The 19513-nt window shown below is 41.5% G+C and overlaps 1 protein-coding gene across 16 annotated transcripts in view; it reads left to right on the top strand.

Moving 5' to 3' along the window:
* Window positions 1-19513, top strand: part of LOC146348149 (doublesex- and mab-3-related transcription factor 2-like) — an 81997-nt gene that overhangs the window by 1404 nt on the left and 61080 nt on the right. For 6 of the 16 annotated variants that reach the window (XR_014790542.1, XR_014790544.1, XR_014790550.1 and 3 more), the window contains exons 2-4: window positions 480-588; window positions 2898-3152; window positions 3881-3957. Coding sequence is in view for 5 of the 16 variants with exons in the window: in XM_084852471.1 (XP_084708597.1) it covers window positions 480-588; window positions 2898-3643 (855 nt within the window). In the remaining 11 variants the exon portion in view is untranslated. The other 10 variants (XR_014790546.1, XR_014790549.1, XM_084852474.1 and 7 more) reach the window with 7 other exon arrangements.

The following is a 19513-nucleotide window of genomic DNA, read 5'->3' as shown; positions in this document are numbered from 1 at the left end:
AAAGTACTTTCCATCCCACCCTTAGAATTGCTGTCTCCTGACGCAGGTTTCCCTGAGAAAAAGGGTTGTTGGATATGTAATGTGTATGTATGCCCTAGGCAGTAAACTTTGTTTGCATGTAGATCATCTCAGAGTACTAAAACTTTTAAGTTGGCTAGGGTGGCAGTGTGTAACTACTGTAATCTTCCTAAATTTATTTGCAGAACCTGGATGCTGGTGTGACAGGTAGTGTCTTCTGTAGCACGATAACTGAGGACAAATTGAATGCAGGAAAAAACATATATCCTTTAAAATGTTGTTTTAAAAACAAAAACCAAATATAAACTATATACTTGAAGTGCATCTTGAAGCAAAGTTTTCTTTCGATCAAGATTTTTTTTAATTTCCCCCAAAATAGTTTGAATATTTTAGTACGATTTTAACTTGATTATCAGGCAAGATTATGGAATATCCTCTTTCTTCTTTCTGTGACTATGCAGGCTAAAAAAGGCATTAAGAGCGATGAATATTCAGCTTCTGGCCACAGATTAAACTTTCATTGTAAATCCAAGAACACGGCTAGTATGGCAGCTAGGTGCAAACTGGAAGGTGAGTGTTTGCATGCAGGAATTGATAGAACCAAAGAGACACCATCTTAAAGTATTGGCAGCCATCCGAGGCAGCCTCCTACAGTGGAAAGTCCCAGAGGAAGATAGTCTTATCAACTGCCTTGCTGAAACGGACAGTAATGGTCTGTTTCATATTAGGTACAGCCAGAGGAGCCCCCCCCCCTCCCCCCAGTAGCTGACACTCCTGCAGCTGGTTAGAATCAGTTCCAGCTAGAACTGATTCTAACCAGCTTCCTGCCCAGCTTGCAAGGACAGGTCAGCTGTAGAGACATGTCAACTACACATGCTTAATGAAGTTCATGAATATTATGTGGCCCACCCTGCATAACTAATGAGGTCATTATACTGAATGTATATAAGCTGTACCAAAAACAACTAGGGTGTGGTTCTCCTTCGTGGCGTTAGCCGCGAGAATCCACCCGAACAGTGCTGTTTGTCTCCTACCAAATAAAACTGCGTTGGACTGAATCTCAGAGTTCTGTGTGTCTCTAAGGGGATATTGGCATACCCTTCCTAGAGGGAACGAACTTAAGCAACAGAATGACACTAGGAACAAATGGGGTAGATCCTTCACTTCTAATTTATTTCATTCCCAAACAGGGGTGGTGTTTATGACAATAAATGGATGCTTTTGCTGTGTACTGAATTATATATTCCTGACACTGTCTACAAAATGGGTGTGTGCTTTTATTCATGTATTGTTCTTGTTTGGCTAGCCCTGAATGGATGATGTGAAAAGACACTGTTGCTGTTGTTTTAAAAAGTACTTTAGAAGGGATATCTGTACGTTCTCTTGATGCAGCATGAGCAAGTCTAGCAACTAAAGGGATGAGATACAAGACTATGAGGCTGATATTAGAATAAAGAAGGTGACTCTTCCTAATTAAGGAGTTGGAAGTTTTTTTCAAATTTAAGGGATAAAGTTACACCTTATAGACAGTGAGCATTTCTACACGAAGCTAAAATCCAACACCCTTACCGGGGCTTCTGCTTCCAGACTTCTTGCGAGATTGAGATTGGCTCCTTTTCATGTGGTTTCATCCAGGGGTTTTCTTTCTGGACAAGTTCTATATGTTTCATTATACAGCCATTAGATGGTGCTGCAATATAGTGGGATTCTGGAAATTCACGGAAAATTTATCGCATTTTGAAGTCCCTTGTTGCATTTCCCCTGTAGAGAATTAAGCCTCTATAATGGCCAGAAAGGATGGGAAGGGCCCTGGAGGTTGACAATGTTGTGTAAAGGACCCACAAAAAAAGTGTGTGGCCAATCATGATCACACAATAAAAGCCTTGTGTAGAAACGCTCAGTATCTCTTCCTTCTACAGCTCAATCCTATACATTTCTACTCAAAAGTAAGTGATGGGGCTTAAGTTTGTTCAGTGGGGCTTACTTTCACATTGCAGCCCAAAAGTGGTAGTCTATTTCTTTGAAAAGACAAAAGTGTAATCCAGACTCGAAATACTTTATTTTTTAGTAGCGAAGTACTTTTAGTCTTGGAAGCAGTTATTTAACTGTGTCTAAGTAGTGGGCCACTACTTTAGGAGGAAAGGAGATTATCTGCATAAAGTGATCTTCACTTAACTTGAGGGGTGACTCCTCCTCTCCACTTTTTTTTAATTTCAAATGTTTTTGTGAGCATGACACTAATAGTCATAGGCTCTGGCTGCAGTCACATTGCATGAGTGGATATTGGGCACAATCCAGAAGAAGTTAAGTGTACCTAAATAGCACTGATTTCAGTAGGACTGGTGTTCTTGATTTTCTTTGTGGCAATTGTACTTAATCATGGAAGCTGTAGTAACTGGGACATTCACTTCAGGCCACTTAGGGTGCAAGCCTATGCATGTTTCAACAGATAAAAGTCCTACAACTCCCAGCATTCCCAAGCCAGTGCGGCTGGTTGGAGCATGCTGGGAACTGTAGGACTTTTCTCTGTCTAAACATGGATAGGATTGCACCCTTAATAACATATTATCTCTACATCAAAAAGCACTTTATTGTAGGATATAGGTTGAAAACTAGCTATCATGTATGACAAGTATATGGATGTCATCTTGCTGTGTTTCCAAGCATACTTACACTATCTGTGTCTTTTTCACTCCTTGATAACAATCACATATGGTACGATAGCCTATATGCAGGTTTCTTAATGCTTTTTTACTATCTGAAATGCTTTCTGTGAAGGAAATGCTTAACTCTTGAAGCAGGCCATGAAAGCCATCTAATGATTTGTTCAAGGCCAGGTGTTGTGTAATAACTTTCCTTTCATTTGGATTTTATTCTAGCAAATAAGCCACCTTCCCAGGAAACTGAACATTGCCTTTCTAGCCTGAGTGAGAGAATGAGGAAAAGAAGGGCATTTGCAGACAAGGAGCTGGAATCAATAATGTTAGAAAGGGAACTTGGACGAAGAACCTATGACAAATTCATCACACATCAGAGAGTACAACTGTTGAGCAGAGAGCATTTGCCAGCCTTTGAGGCAACCCTGTTCAGAAGCGGACACTATCACGTTGGTGACTTGACATCTGTTAACCCTGGTATGTTGAATATTTGTTTCCCTTTGCTGCATTCAACCACCACAGTTGTAGATTATGGACCTTGTGTTTATAAGCTGACAGACACTTCTCCTTTGAATATAGCTTTTGTCACAACCAGCCAAACCGAAGGTGGCTTTTTGCAGAAATGTACCTGTGAGGAGAACACAGATAAATACCCAGATATGTACAGAGAAAATAATTGTGACTGGAAGAAGGAAACTCTTGCCAACATATTTTCGAAAGAACTTCTCTTCCTTGAGAAGAATTTGAGACCCAAAAATATAATAAAACAGCAAGAAAATAAAGGCTTAAGAGAAATAGGATCCAAAGATTTTATATTATGGAATCATCATGCAAAGGAAAAAAATCAGCATGTAAATGGTGCATGTTTTGTAGTCAAAGAGGATGTAAGGCATTTATCTCAAGAATGCTGTTCAGAAATGAAAAAGCAGAGTTTGTCTTTTTCGGTAGAATCTTTATTAAAAGTTTAACAGCCAAGGCCTCTAAATGTATATTTAGAAGTAAGTTCAATTGAGTTTAATGGGGCATATTCCCAGGTAAGTGGAAAAAGGATTGCAACCTAAGTCTATCAAGTAGCTTGGTTGGCTAGAATTTATCCTTATGAATAAAAACAGGAAACGCTCTCTACCAAATAAATATGCTATATGTGTGACCTTGTAACTCTCCTGCAAGTACAGAACTTAATTCTTGTTCCATTTCTGATTTAGTGGCAAAACTACTCTTTTTGTGAAAGATTGGATCAAAGTGTTCCAGAAAGAGTCAGGATCTGCTTCTGTATTTTCAAGTATGTATTATGATGTAAATTGTTCAACCTGGCTCCCCCCCCATCTTATGTTGCTTACAAATAAATCATTACTTACCCCTTTGAAACTGCAAAATATTACTGGTATTATAGCTGACATGTATTTATAACATGCAGTGTAAGTATTTGCAGAGGGAAAAATCAGATGAGAAAATCCCATCGTACTCAAAACAGTCCTTCAGGATTTGCTCAGTAGCAGAAGAACTTGGCAGCAGAAGAACAGTAGCAGCAACTACTTTTGGAAAATTCAACATATTTTGACATTTTGCCACTCAATAAGGCGTTGTTAATTTCAATAAGACTTTAGCAACCACATGCCTTGCAGAATTTGGTCTGTAATATTGTATAGTTTTCTGTTGTATTTCTCCCTCTTGTGCTTTATATAGAGACCTGGTTTGAATGACACAACAACCCACTGTGGGTTGTCAGCCTTGTTTGTTTCAGGGCGGCTTGTTGTGACATCCAAACCTGTGGTTTCCTCAGTGTGGTCAGTTAACTACGCACAAGCCACCCTGAGAACCCCTGGCTTGTTGTTAGGTTGTTCAGGGTGGCTTGTTTTCAGAGTGGCTTGTAATATGCGAACCCGGCATGATGGCTTATGCGTGGCTTGTCAGAAAGGGCTACAGTGCCACCTGGATTAATTTTTTGAGGTTCACCACTCCTTGGTCTTGAGTCACCATTACATGGCAAGTTATAATGTTTTGATTTGATAAATACTTTGCTTATAAAGTATATGTGATACAAACCACTAATCTTTGTGCTAAGGCACATGTGGGCCGCCCATGGTCACAGGTAGCTCTTGGTTGCTCTATGTGTAGCCCGTGGAGCTCTGTCCAGGCCCTATGGTCTAGCAGATTGGCCATCAACTGGGCGGAACAGGTTGCTATTAGCAGTGCGGAAGCAGTGACCTTAATCAGGATCTCTGGGGTGGGTGGGCCGGGGGCACCTCATGCGCTCTCCCACACACCATGCAATATCTGCAGGGAAGATCGCTCTATCCTTGCTGCTATTAGGGGATTTTGATCTTCATCAGAGTCACTGGGAGCTGAGTAGGGTCGGCTTTAATTTTGCCCCATGATCCTGAATATGTATGTGTGCCCCATTCACTTGTGGCGCAGTCCCCAAAGGGGCCACCGGAGGGGCAGCCCCCTACTCCCAAAAGGCCAAACTACACATGATGTTAAATGTGTTGCTTGTAGCAATGTCACTTGTTAAGTAATTAAAACTAAGCATGCAGGGGTTTGGGACTGGTAATCTGTGGGGTTGGAAGATTTAACCTTTTCCTCACCTGTTGCTCACCTGGGAAAAAAAGAATGTCTCATACATGGCTTGGGCCAACTTTGGGTGAGTTTCCCCAGCTCTTAGCTTTCCTTGAGCTCCTGTTTGAAAGAGAGCTTTGTGTAGAAACTAGTAGCAGCTGAAACAGTTAAAATTATTGTTGTACGTACTTGGTGATATCACAGACCTAATTTTCCCCAATGGTGCAATCTCCCATAGGCCAAGAATTTCTGCAGCAAGCTATATAAACACAAGTTTTGTTTTTAAAAGATTTAGTTGCTTCATCTGTGAAAAGGTCCAAGCGCTCTGAGCTACCAAGACAAATTATTCTCTCCACTTCACATTTACTCTCTGTAGAGGAAATTATCAGTGTCTGCTCCTTCACTTTCTTTTGCTTTTTGCAGGCTTTGTGGGATGCTGCTTAGGGGTTGTCCTCTGCAAGAAGCCACAAATTGGTAGAATAATGAAGGAACAGTAGGGAATGGCTGAGAAGCTTTGTCTATTTTTGTTGCTTCTTACTTTTGACTAACACAGTACAAAACTAAAAAAAACCAAGGGTGGCCGGGTGCAACAGAGGACAGGGCTCCTACATGTTTAGTTGTGCAGAAGAGGGCATTTCAGCAGCTACACAATCTAAACCTACTGAAATTCCATCTTTTGCATCTGGCCAACTTAAAATGAGGGATGAATTTTTACATGACAAAGGAATGATTTGGGTGAAAGATATCTCGAAGTAGCTTTTTTTTTAAAAAATTAAAATTTACTTTTTGTTTTGGGATGCCTCAAAACAAATTTTATCTGGTAATAAATAGGGAATCGTATGTGATAAAGTAACATTACATGTATCTGAGCTAAAAAATTAGACAAATTTGTGTGACACATTTTCTTGTTCTGCAGTTTGTCAAAGGAAAATGTGACTACCTGTTAACTGTGTTTTTGACAGTACATCAGCTGTCTAGTTGGAATGACATTGTATTTGTATTGTGGTGATCCTTTTTTCTGTACTGTGATGGCCATTGGTTATAAGCAATAGGTTATTTCTTCATATTTTCACTTGATTAAGATATATATATATCTAAATGTAGTTGTAGTTCATAGCAGCAAAAAGATAAAGAATACTGTGGCATCTAGGAAACTGGTTTATTGTGACAGGAGCAGGCAATAGTACTCCTTAGTTAAAAGGTTACCTCTTTACAGATGATGTGGTTTCCTTTGAACCACCTATATTTGCTGTACTCAAATGCATACCTTACCTTGCAGAAACCTTTGGCTTGGTGTTCCCTTTGGTGTCCTCTGTTCTCTGCTTTTGACACAGTAGAAGCAGGATGATGGGCTGCTTGGGTGAGAATCCTAACAACAAGAGTTTGAACTGGGTGATATTTAGGCTTTTCTCTGCCTTATAATTCTGCGACTCAAAACACTATGTGGGTAATTGCTTTCTTGAAATGGTTTCCCGAATATACACCCATAAATATTGAATTGAGCACAGTATAAATGTTCAGCAAAATTGCAGCAATGATAAACATATTTTAATGTAGATCTATTCCTCATTAGCTTCTCAGGGAAATATTTAGTTACAATTGTTTTAGAGACAATGGATGAAAAACATACAAACCCACACGATACCCATTGATGTCATTTGCTCAGGTTTCCAAATAGGTTTCTTGTGCTTGATTGCACTAGGGTACGCTAAATTATATATACTGCATCCCTCACCTGCCATGTTCTAATCATACTCCACTTAGATTGGATTGCTGTTAGTCAAACCACTGACCGTGTTCTCCCTCTGTGATCTACTGGTGAGTAATATCTCCCTTCTTGGGCAAGGTGGTGGTGGTGGAGGCAGTGGCAGTGCAATTCCAGGTACTCCCAGATCAGATCAATTATCTGGATCCAATTCAATCAGGCTTTAGGTCTGCATTTGGCAATGCAACCATGTTGATTCTCCCAGGTTTTTCAGCAGCCTTTGCCATCATTGACCATGGAATCCATTTGGAAAGGCTGTCTGGATTCCAGAATTGAGGGCAGTGCGGCACTTCTGTTTTTACCTGAATTACTGATTTCAGAAGGTGATGCTGTGGGACTTCTGTTTGGCCCTGTGGCCTTTGCTATGGGGTTCCACAGGGTTTCATCTTGTAGATATTAAATAACAAGACGACATCAAGAGTGGGCAACCTGGGACCCTTGGACAAATTTAATGCAGCCCTTGAGTTAATTTCAAAGTCCTTGGCCTAAGTTCAGTTGAGAGCGTTCTACAAAGGCAGCCTAAAAGTAATTTAAAATCCAAATTGTAATTAATTAATTTTAAAGAATGGACAGAAGGAAGAGAGAAAAGAAGGTGTTAGGGAGAGAGAAAAGGGAGTTCCCCCTCCCCTTTTTGGCTCTTGCTGGATTTGGCCCTGCCCTTGCTGTTTTGGCACTGCCCGCTGCATGCAGCCCCCGACAGAAACAAGGTCCCTCATTTGTGATCTGCATGAAACCACTAAGTGGGGTGATCCAGTTATTCGGAGTGGGGTATCAACGATACGCAGATGACACCCAACTCTATTACTTTCATCTGATTCAGATGAGACAGTGGAAGTGCTAAATCAGTGCTTGAGATGGGTAATGGCTGGATGAGAGCCAAAAAAACAAGCTCAGCTCAGACAAGATTGAGGTCCTGTTGGTGGTTCATCTATCCAGGCTCTTGGTATTTACCTGTTCTGGCTGCAGTTACACTCCCCGCAAAAGAACATGTTTAAAATTTGGAGGTAAACTTAGGTCCAACTCTGTCACTAGAGAGGCAAGTGGTCTCTGTGGCATGGAGTGTAATATACTGGCTTAGGCTAGTGTGGCAGCTGCAATGCTACAAGGGCATGGATAGCCTGGCCTCAGTTATCTGTGCTCTGGTAACTTCCAGGTTAGATTACTGCAACATGTTATATAGTCAGTTGATTTTAACCATAGGTACTTACAGGTTTTCCAGAAAAGAGACAGTCACAAGAGAATTGAACAACTCAATCAAGTTCACCATGTGCAGAGCTAACAGCAACAGTTTTTAGGACCTTTGCTCTAATCTTTTGAGCAGCCACAGCAAATTACATTTAGGTCTCCTTTAAATGTAGAACCCACCCAGTTGAACTTGGGCCAAGGACTTTGGTTTCATAAGGATCCATATCTACAAGTAGTTTGCACTTTTGCCCAACCAAAGTACAGTCAAGACATTCCTCCTAACAAAGGGGCAAGAAATCTTTTCCTGGGATGGGCATAAAAGTCACAGAAGAGTACAAATTGAATAATATCCTCTATTTGTAGAGCCCCACATATGCAAAGATGTTGAAATACAAGAACATTTGCATCCCTCCCATCCAAATATGAAGAAGGCATAGCCTGGTAGCATAAATCTATAAATGCCTTCCTTAGTTCAGAGTGAGTCAAGTAATTAAAGTAATGAGGGAAAAATCACTCACCCTTATAAAGATGGTACAACGTACTAAACCCTGATTGTTGAATGGTTTCCACATCTTTATTAGCATCCTGTGAGTATAATCGATCTCTAATATTAACCTTACTTACTTAAAAGGAAGCCAATGAGAGAGGGAGAGATAAATGGGCCAGTCTTTCAGAGCAGAAAAACGCCCAACTACTCCTGTTCTTCTGTTCTAAATAAAGTTTAGCCAGATGGTTGTTAGACATGGTAGTAATTTTTTTCAGTGAAAATAAAATTTCCATGTTCACTCTGATAGAAATAGATGGTAGTCCCACTTCAGCACAAAGGAGGAGTACTAGGAAGGAGGGCTAAAATGCATCCTAAAATTTCTTTCTGTATAAGTGCCAAATCATCTGTTTTACCCAAGCCCCAAATCTCTGCACCATAAAGAATTTGTGCTAAGACTTCCCCTCAAATATTTTCAGTGCTGTTGGCACTAATTGAGCTCCCCTAGTCCTAAGGAAGGTATGACAAGTTTTTACCAGTTTTTAAGCCACCAGATTAATAGCTTGTTTATGTGGCTTCCAGGGGCCAATCTAACGGAAACGCTTTGTGAAGCGATTTGGTCAAAATCCACATTTTCACAGAAAGGAATTAGCTCTTTCCACGGTACACGTAGTGCTGAATTCCTCCACTTTTGCAGAACACATGGGAAGTGAAGCCGCGTTAGTTGGGCTGGGCAAGTAGAAATGAACATCATCAGTTGTGTAGGTATGGGGCAGCGAGTGAGTGCAGGTTCGCTCCCCCTCCTTTCCTCCCTCACATGTTCCACGAACGGCAATGAAGGACTTGCTTATGAGTAAATGTTTATGACAAACGCCACATACGCACACATTTATGAGGAGGGCAGGCAGACACAGCGCGCCCCCCCCCCCCCCGAGACTAAGCAGAATGAGCGGGAGTGCAAGAGGGGCAGACAGTGTGGAGGAGGGAAAGCGACTAGCATGTTATCTTTGATGTATATTAACTGCCCAATCTACAGACTCCCCCCCCCCCCCCGGCCAAATGAAGTGCTTCTGAGTACATGTTCATGAAAATCATCTGTCCTGGCATCCACCCTTTCTTAGCTACGCAGCTTTGACTCAACAGGTGTCCACCGTTTCTTATCTGTGACCCTTCGTAGCTGCGCAGTCGTAAAACAGGGCTGGCTCCCCTCTCCACTCCCACACTCAATCAATATTTAAAGTGAGAGGCAGTGACTGTGCCCACGTTTGCAACAGCACAGTTTCAAAGCAGCAGGGCTGCTGTACTCAACAAAGTGGAATTGAAGGCAATGAGTTACTTCCAGATGGACGTGTTTACTCCTCTGCTCTTCCCATGCCCCTGCCCCATGCAACCTTCCCTTCCACAATCAGCGCTGCTTCCACCAGCCCACGCCAAAGCCAGCTGAGGTCACACAGACTCCTAAACTGCACTGAAGCCGCTGTGACGGGAAAATTTGACACAAAATGAGTTGAAAAAATCCTGGATTTAGAGCAAGAAATGCTGGACTAGCTATGGGGAGGGGCGAGTGTCATCTGACACAATTGTCTTAAGGGTGGAGTAAAACCAGAGTAAAAGCTCCCTGTAGATGGGCCCCAGGAAAGATGCTCTGAAAAATGAACACTCAAATACCTATAAGATGAGTATTATGCAATACAGTGATTATTCAGGATCCATTTAATGCCTTTTGGGTAGCATGTTATATGTGGGGCAACCTGTGAAGATGGTTTGGAAACTGCAGTTCAGAATACAGTTGGAAGACTGCTAAGTGGGACTGGATGTTGACTATTTCTCCTGTGCTAAAACAACTGCACTGCCTCTTGTTCCATTTCTGGGATGACATCAAAACTCTGGTACTTTAAAGTCCTTCATGGCTTGAGTTTGGAATTCCTGAAGGACCCTGCACATGAGCTAGCACGTTCTCTGAAATAGTTGAAGGGCTGCCTTTGGATGCCAGCCCCCTTCTGCACACTGCATTGCAGATACAGTGGGTGGCAATCTGAGATTTAAACGTTTCAGTGGTGATGCCCTGATTATAGAATGTTTTCACTAGGGATGCTAGCTTAGAGTCTACTTTGTTGACCCTTTAGGCTCCATGGAAGACTTTTAAAAACTTTCCCAGGAATTTGAAGTATGAGTTTTATCTCTGATACTGGGGTTTATGCTGTTTTGCTATTGCTGTGTTTAGTGATTGTATGTTAGTTGTATTTTATTGTTGTGTTATTGTGTATGTCACAAGTTTCTCAAGGAAAGGAGAGAAATCTTTAAAATAAATAAATAATTCAAGCTCTGGTTAGGCTACTTCAGCTTCTTATTCATTATCAGATTACCCCGTGTTCTTATGCTTTGGTTCATAGCCATGTGGACCAGAAACTTGATTTTGTAATATTAACAATGGTTTGGATCCAGATTTGTCATTCCATGAACAGAAAGGCTTCTTCCATTCTTAGGGCATCTCTACACCAGCCTAAAATCCTGCATTTAAAATGGGGCTTTCTGCTTTTTAAATGCAGGATCACAATGACTCCCTTTTTCACATGCTTCCTTTTCCCCCTCCCCTTCCCCCCTCCCATATTTTGCCCGTATTTGAGTCTTCCATTATCTTTCATTGATCTCGCTCCTCTTGCCGCTTTTACTCATTTCACAGAGGAAACTGAAGTGGAACACAACGGGGTAATTGATAGCTTATTATCTGTGATCTATTTAAAAATGGAACAAAGGGCATTTAGTGCAGGTCACCTTCCCTGAAGGAGCCATCTCAATTGCAGGATAAAAGTTCTGTGTGAAGGAGCCCATAGAAGACACTGGGATCCACTGCAGGCTACCTGGTGGGGGAAATGAGAGGGAGACAGTCTTTGCTGATTTCCCTCTGCATCATATCTCATGCTACTCTGGAGGGTTTTCAGGAGGTACAGGGGCTGCAGGGAGAAGGAGGAAAAACAAAGTCCACCCTATTCCTTCTGTGTGAGTGGAACTCTTAAGTGCTACTCTAGGTCCAACTAAAGTTTATTTTCTTTGGAGTCTGTGTAAGCCACTAGATTTTGTGTTCAGCCATATACATACAGATTTCTAGACCACACTATTAAATTCGGTATTTGAGAGCATTGTATTTAAGAGCATCTCATTGGTGCTTTGTAACTAGGGGTGTTAGAGAATTCTGCCACGGATCCCAGGGGGGCCGAATTCCAGTGAATTCGGCCCCCTGGAATCCGTGGCGGAACGGAACCCCCGCCCCTCCCCCCCTCGAAAGCCCCACGAAATGGAGCCTACCTGGCTGCGGTTGTGGCTGCTGCTGGGCTGTTGCGGATGCAAATGGCGTCCTGAGTAGGGGACGCCATTTGTGTCCCTATGGTAGCCCGAAATAGGCTACGTAAATATTTATGTAGCCTATTACGGGCTACCATAGGGACGCAAATGGCGTCCCTTACTTAGGACGCCATTTGCGTCCGCAACAGCCCGGCAGCAGCTGGAGGCCTGGCTGTGGGTTGGTCCAGTGCGGCCTGGCCGTGGAGCGGAGCCAGCCAGGCAGGATTCCGGGGGGGAGGAACGGATCACCTCCCCCCACCTGCAGAACCTGGCAGAGCCAGGTAAGTGTGGTTTCATACACCCCTATTTGTAACCTATTTATTTCCAACTGCAATTAATTACTCTGAGGCAAACACTACGTATTGTGTGCTCTCATAAACCTTGCAGTTTTGATTTAAACAAAACAGCCAAAGGAGGAAAACAGTATTTCTTTTGTTAGGATAACATCAGGTTCACATGTTAATATTTCTCTTCCCCCACGCACTCCATCTTAAGTTTATTTTTTTTAACACTTTGGCTTCTTTGAAGAAGGCTTGAGTTCCAGTGCAAACCAGCCAGCATCCATCCAACCAGCTTTAAGTTGCATGCTGGGTTGATTGCATTTGTTATGTCTAGCAGCAGCTAGAGTTTTCTCAAAATATTTAGCCTGTAAGGGAACTCTCCTAGTCTTTCTGTTTTTATTGCAAACATGCAATTAATCACCCTAATTGTTCAATTACCCAGAAGCCCAGGGTACTATAGCAAAACAAAACAAAAACATATATGGCAGTCCAATCTTGAGGGTTAAAGGTTCATATTGGTAAAGTAAAACTGAACTTGTTTAATTTTTTTTTCACAAAGGCAAAACAGAGTTTGTAGTACTTCAGTAAGAAAAATAGATTGTAATAATATTTGTTATAGTGCTTTGAAATTCTAGTGCCTTACTCTCACATTACAGTTTGAGGTACAAAATCTATGTAATGGTGTATGCTTCAGGGACCTTGTGAATGCCTGAACAGTGAATTCTTTTTAGTTACTACAAATGTCCTGTTTTTGTCACTTCTTACCAAAACACATCTCTGCAGAGCTGTGTGGCCCTGGTTCTGATGCTGAGTTGGAAGAGGGGTGTGGGACCAAGCATCTCTTTCTGCACATGTCCTGGGAAAATAGAAATAGCGCTGTCACCGTTATTACTGTCATTTTTTTAGTCTTCTCCTTTGGGCTTACTCGGTCCCAGACTGTCAGGGGAGAAGATTACTTGCAGGAACATTTGCTCTTCTTAAATCAACATGGATAACTATGCATCAAACTATCCAGCACTAAAGAATTACTGTGGATAGGGAAATGCGATCAAAGTCAGACACCACTAGTTGAATGTACCTGAGATTAACTCTGAACAGGTTCTCTAGCAAGTATTATTTTCTCTTCCCTGCTGTGCTGTTACCTGGAGATCACTGCTACTGTGTCTTGCGGACAAATATTCAGTAATAATGTATAGTCAAGATAGACAACATAGGATAAACTCCATTTTCATCTTCTCTAACATTGGCTAATACAACATAATTGAAATCAAGTGCCATGATATCAGAACTTTTAAGGCGCAATGTTATGGAGGTAGGCGGCCACCTCTGACCTCGGAGGTGACTGCCTATCCAATGCAGGGCAGGATAAGCACGGAGGGGATTGTTCCCCCTGCGCATTTGCGGCTAGACAGCTGATTTCGGCTGTCTAGCCACGGCAAGGCAGAGCGGGGGAGGAGGCTGCCAGACAACACAAAGGATGTGTCGTACTGGCGTATCTGCCTTCCCTGCCCCGGAATGCCCCCTGGAACGCCTCGTTTTGGCCGCTCCTCACTCCTCTTGCGAGCATGGGGCCATTCCGCGCTGCCTGCAAGGCAGCGTGGAAGGGGGAGAAAGTCGGTTCTCCAGGAACTGATCTCAAGAGTGTGGGCTCTGAGGTCAGTTCCCAGATGTCAAGGGCTCCTTGGAGGCCTCTCTCAGTCTAATCCAGTAGCCAAGTCCAGACACAGACAAAGGAATTCTTTTCAAAGCTTTATTCCTCTTTTACAACTTAACAACTCTACTGTTAGCAACTAGATATGAGCAACAGAGTACCTATGCCCTAAGTTGGAACAGTTGGTCCCCATTTGAAAGGGAATCACTGGCAGACCCCTGAACTTAAGGGCTGGGAAGAATCCCTCCCCTTTTCCCTTGGATCCTCTGGGCGCACCTGTTGTTTGCGCGCCAACCGGGCACTACGCCTCCTTTCCGCGCCCTCCATTTGGCGCCGCTCTCTGTGTCGGCATCGCGCATCCATCAAGTCTGCTTCCCGCGCTCTATCACTCCCAGGACTGCTATCTAAGCTAGGAATGCTGGTGGGAGGAATCTCCGTCAGCTGTTGGCCTTGGGAAAGAGGAGCGACTGCTCTTCCTCAGAATCAGAACTACTCTGGGATTCTATGGGCTCAGTGTCCACCCTGACACCGGAAAACCACATATCCTATGGCCGTCTAGCCGCTGACTAGCGGCCATAGGATTGCTCCGTTGATTAATCATATGCTTTTTTAACTTATTAATCAGTTAAGGGTGCAATCCTATGCATATTTAGACAGAAAAAGGTCCTACAAAAGGTCTGCATCCCTCCAAGCAGCCATGATAGGAATTGTAGGATTTTTTTTCTGTCTAAACATGCATAGGATTGCACCCTAAATAAATACACGTCTTACCAGAACCTTTTAAAATACTGAAGAAAGTGTGGTAACTTATAATTCAGTAAAGAGAAGCTTCCACCAACTGCTAGAAGGAAAGTCATCTTTAATATTTGATATCTCATTCTTTATTACAGTAATGCACCAGAACCAAAATAGCCCTGAAAAATAAACAAGACTTCCCTTAATCCTCAGCCCCTCTGATTACTTCTGCTACCCCAATTAATTAAATCTGCAATCCTGTTCATGACTATTCAGAAGTAAAATTGAATTCAATGAGGTTTATTCCCAGGTAAATGGGTATAGGATTGTATCATAAATCTTTTATTAACAGTCTACTTATTCCAAGCCACTTTTCCAGAAGTCATGCTGGGCCAATTTCGACGAAGAACATTATACCTCAATACTCTCTCTGGCTGCATACTGCAAACAGTTAACCAGGGAATGGCAATTAGAGCAAACTTTCTTAATCTCCAATTATTTAACAACAACTTTTTTATGTGAAAAGTAGCACTTTGCACATCTATGGAACCAAGAATCCCAGTTCAAGTGGGAGATTTTTGTAGGGAACAGTCTGCTTAATAGGATGTACTTGACTAGGCTTGTCATTCTTACGCTGCAGCTAATGATTTTACTATTTTTCGCATATGTTTGTATGTTTTACATTTGTTTTATTGTGTTTTTAAATTTTGTAGGCCTTGGAATTTTATAGAAGAGCCGAGTATAAATCCCTCATATAAATAAGAGAAATTCTTAGATGGCATAAATATGGGCACCACCATGTACTAAAAGCAGAACGTAAAAAAGAAAATCGCCAGCCTTCAAGAGCATGGAGATCACTTAGAAAGAATGGGCATGCACATAAAATGTGGTCGTCTTCTGCGTCTATTTGATGGGCTGCACAACAGAAGTTTCTGGTTCCGCTTTTAGCCTTTTCTAATTATGCTTTCCTACCTACTTTTCTTTGTACAGTTCTGAAAAAGTACTCTTCTCATTATCTACACCTTATTTGATTGATTGATAGATAGATAGATAGATAACTTTAATTAAAAAACAAACAGCAATGTAAGGTAAAAGGAACTTATGTAAGGTGTGCCTTGTTCTAGGGACGCTGTTGCTTATCCTATCTGATCGAGCATATTGTCATGCAAGAAAGCATCTATACTTTCTTCTGGTATTATTAGTACCCATATTTACTTATTCTTGCTGGACAAAACATTGCATTTAGCTAAGCAACAATTCTCTATGCTCAGATTCCCATTTTAAGAAGAATGCGAACTGGTGCTCCCTCTTGTGACAAAAGTTGGGCTTGCAGTTTTTCCAATATTGGTCAGCTATTGTGTTGATCCTGTTGTTGTATGGCTGATCTTATATTCATAGCATCATAGGGCTGGAAGGAGCCTACAAGACCACTGAGTCCAACCCCCTACTCAATGCAGGAAGCCTGATTCCCAGGCGGTCTCCCATCCAAGTACTAATCAGGGCTGACCCTACTTAGCTTCTGAGATCAGACAAGAGCAGGCACATCCAGCAGTTTGCCTTCTGCTGTTTTTCTGAACATTTCCTTTTTATATAGCCAGTGACAGATTCTATAGCAGCCTTCCCCAAAAGACCTGTCGGTCTTTTCCCTTGTCACTAATAGTGCAATTCTATAGATGCCTACTCAGAGGTAAGCCCTGTTGAATTAAATGCTTACACAAAGGTATGTGAGTACAGGATTAAAGCCTTAACTTTTTTATTTTATTAAGAATGGGCCAAGAATTAAGTACACACAAGAGCCATGATGGATCACACCAAAGGTCTGTCTAGTTCAGCATTCTGTTCATAGTGGCCAATCAGCTGCCTGTGGGAAACCCACAAGCAGGACATGAGCGCAATAGCGTCCTCCCACTCATGTTCCCCAGCAACTGATATTCAGAGGCATATTGCCTCTGGTACTGGAGCTAGCATATAGCATCAGGACAAGTAGCTGTTGACAGCCTTATCCTCCAGTTTAAAGCTGTCCAGTTGGGGCCATCAATACATCTCACTATATTGATTTCCAGTGTGACTACATGCTGTGTGAAGAAGTACTTTTATCTGTCCTGAATCCCTGACCACTTAATTTTATTGAATGACCCCAAGTTCTAGTACGAGAGAGACAGAGACTAAAACTTCTCCCTATCCACCTTCTCCACACCATGCATAAGTTTATACACTTCTATCATGTCCCCCTTATTCATTTTTTTCCAAGCTAAAAAGCTCCAAATGTTGTAACCTCTCCTCATAGCGGAGTTGTTCCAGCCTCTTGATCGTTTCAGTTACCCTTTCCTTCACCTTCTCCAGTAGTACAATAACGTTTTTGAGATACGGTGCCCAGAACTGTACGCAGTATTCCCAGTGTGGTTGCACCATAGATTTGTATAAAAGCATTATGATTATTGGCCATCTTATTTTCAGTTCCTTTCCTAACTATCCCCAACATGGAATTTTCCTTTTTCACAGTGGCTGCACACTGGTCAATGTTTCATCAAGCTATCCATCACAGCCCCAAGATCCCTTTCCTGGTTAATCACCACTAGTTTGGATCCTAGCAACACTTACGTGAAGTTAATATTTTTCTCCCCAATGAGTATCGCTATACACTTGCTTACATTGATACACATTTGCCATTTTAAAACCCATTCCTCCCAGTTAGGAGTGATCCTTTTGGAACTTTTTGGTTTCCATTTTTGTTATAACGATCCTAAATAATTTGGTATCATGTAAACTTGTTTATTTTTGAACACATTAAAAACAAACACTGGTCCCCAAACAGTTCTTTGGGGGACCTCACTGTTTACATCCCTCCATTGTGAGAACTGACCTTTATTCCTACTCTGTGCTTAGGGTCCTTTAACCTCTTATCAATCCATAAGAGGATCTCCTCTCTATTCCATGATTGCGAAGTCTGATCAGTAGTCTTTGGAGAGGGGCTTTGTTAGAAGCCTTTTGAAAGACTATGTAAACAAGGTCTACCAGGTCACTCATATCCACATGCTTGTTGACACTCGCAAAGAACTCTAAAAGGTTATTGAGGTAGGACTGCGTAGAAGCCATGTTGATTCTCCTTCAGCAAGACTTGTCCTATCTTATTGATAATTTTATCTTTAATATTGCTTCCCACCAATTTTCATAAAACAGATGTTAAGCTAACTGGCCTGTAATTTCCTGGATACCCCCTGGATCCTTTTTTAAAAATTGGTGTCACATTGACCACTTTTCCTCTGGCACATATGTCGATCTTAGAGATTCGTTACCTATTTTTGTAGAAGATCAGCAATTTCACATTTGAGTTTAAGAACTCTAGATGGTGGACCTGGAGATGATCCAAAATCGTCAATAATGTCCAAAACTTCATCTCTTGTCACTATTTAGTATTTTGCCTCACGATTTGCCTTAGTTGCTCAGACTCTCTTCTGGAAAATAAGCTTATAAAGGAGCTCTTCCTGTGGAAAAGCAAAACTTAAGGAAGGAGAAAATAATGTTTCATATCAAGGAAAAGGAGGCTGTTTGCTACCTTTCTGAGAACCACAGTTATCCATGACTGACTGGTTGAAAGCAATCAGCTGGATTTGCGCTTGGAATTCCAGACAAGAAATGAGCTTACCACTTGATTACAGATTAGGTAAAGACAATTTTGCAGGTAATATTAACAAAGAATTCAAAACTACTATAATAAATTGACTTTCTTATGTTAAAAAGGAAAAGATTGTTCTGATCTATAGAATAACGACAGGAGACATGATGGAGAGAGAAAATCTGTTGTATTATCTTTAAAAAATCTGCTAGGGGTTTCTTCATAATCACATTGATGACGAGGTTCTTATAAAAATATAGGCCTACAAAATTAAATAATTGCCATTTAGAAGCAAAGGTGAAGAAGGGTGGGAGCATCCACACAGAATTCTATGTAGAAGGCTCCCAACAAGTGTTTTTAGTACAATGAGATAATGCAGTTCTTTATAACTCGTGTGGGAATTTGCTTTGACATGTGGATTATCAATCAGGAAAAAGCCAAAGATGCCTCTTATTCTTAAGCTTTTAATCACTTGTATGTCTGACTGTGATTTCTACAACTGCAGTGGAACTTCCTGAGCTATAAAAGTTATTGGAGACGTTTTGTTTGAGTGCTTTGCTTTTATGTAGCAGCTACCAAACTGGGAACAATTTAACCATCAAATTTGAAACGTAGCCTTGAGTACACCTGAAAGAACTTGTCAGGTGTTAATGCAACTTGTGTGGAATATTTTAGTCCTTAAGCTCTCAAATGTAAAACTCATTTTACTGTTGCTGCCAATTGTATCGGGTATCAGGTGTGACTGTGAGCTCTGTATTCTGTGCCCAACAACGTTTCTATGCCTAATTGTAAGCAGCCTTCTGCCCCAGAGAGTATTTTAAACAAGATACATGCATGACTAAGTTCTAATCAAAAGTGACAGGAAAGCAGGGAAATTATGCAATGAAGTTTGATTATGTGTCAGATTTTGTTCATAAACAAGTGCTCAAGGATGCAATGATGCCAACTGAACCTACTTTTGCAGCTGTTGCAACACAAGCCAGCCTTAACTCCTTTGCTTAGCCTGCAAAAAGAACTGGAGACTGGATGGGGAAGGTATGTTAAAAGACATTGGTCAGGTTCAGATGTAACAATATCAGTCCAGTAACTCTGAGCCATGTGCCCTCACATCCTTTTTTGTTCCATTCGTTTGCTCCTCTTTCGTGCTATAAATATGTCTGGGGTTTCTTATTTCCCATTACATCTGAACCAGGAAACTGGTTTAATCTTGGACTACAAAC

Source organism: Heloderma suspectum, chromosome 4, assembly GCF_057233095.1.
Source record: "Heloderma suspectum isolate Gila_16-S chromosome 4, 16-S_ref, whole genome shotgun sequence".
Lineage (NCBI taxonomy): Eukaryota > Metazoa > Chordata > Lepidosauria > Squamata > Helodermatidae > Heloderma > Heloderma suspectum.
This window is presented reverse-complemented; position numbering and strand designations above follow the sequence as displayed.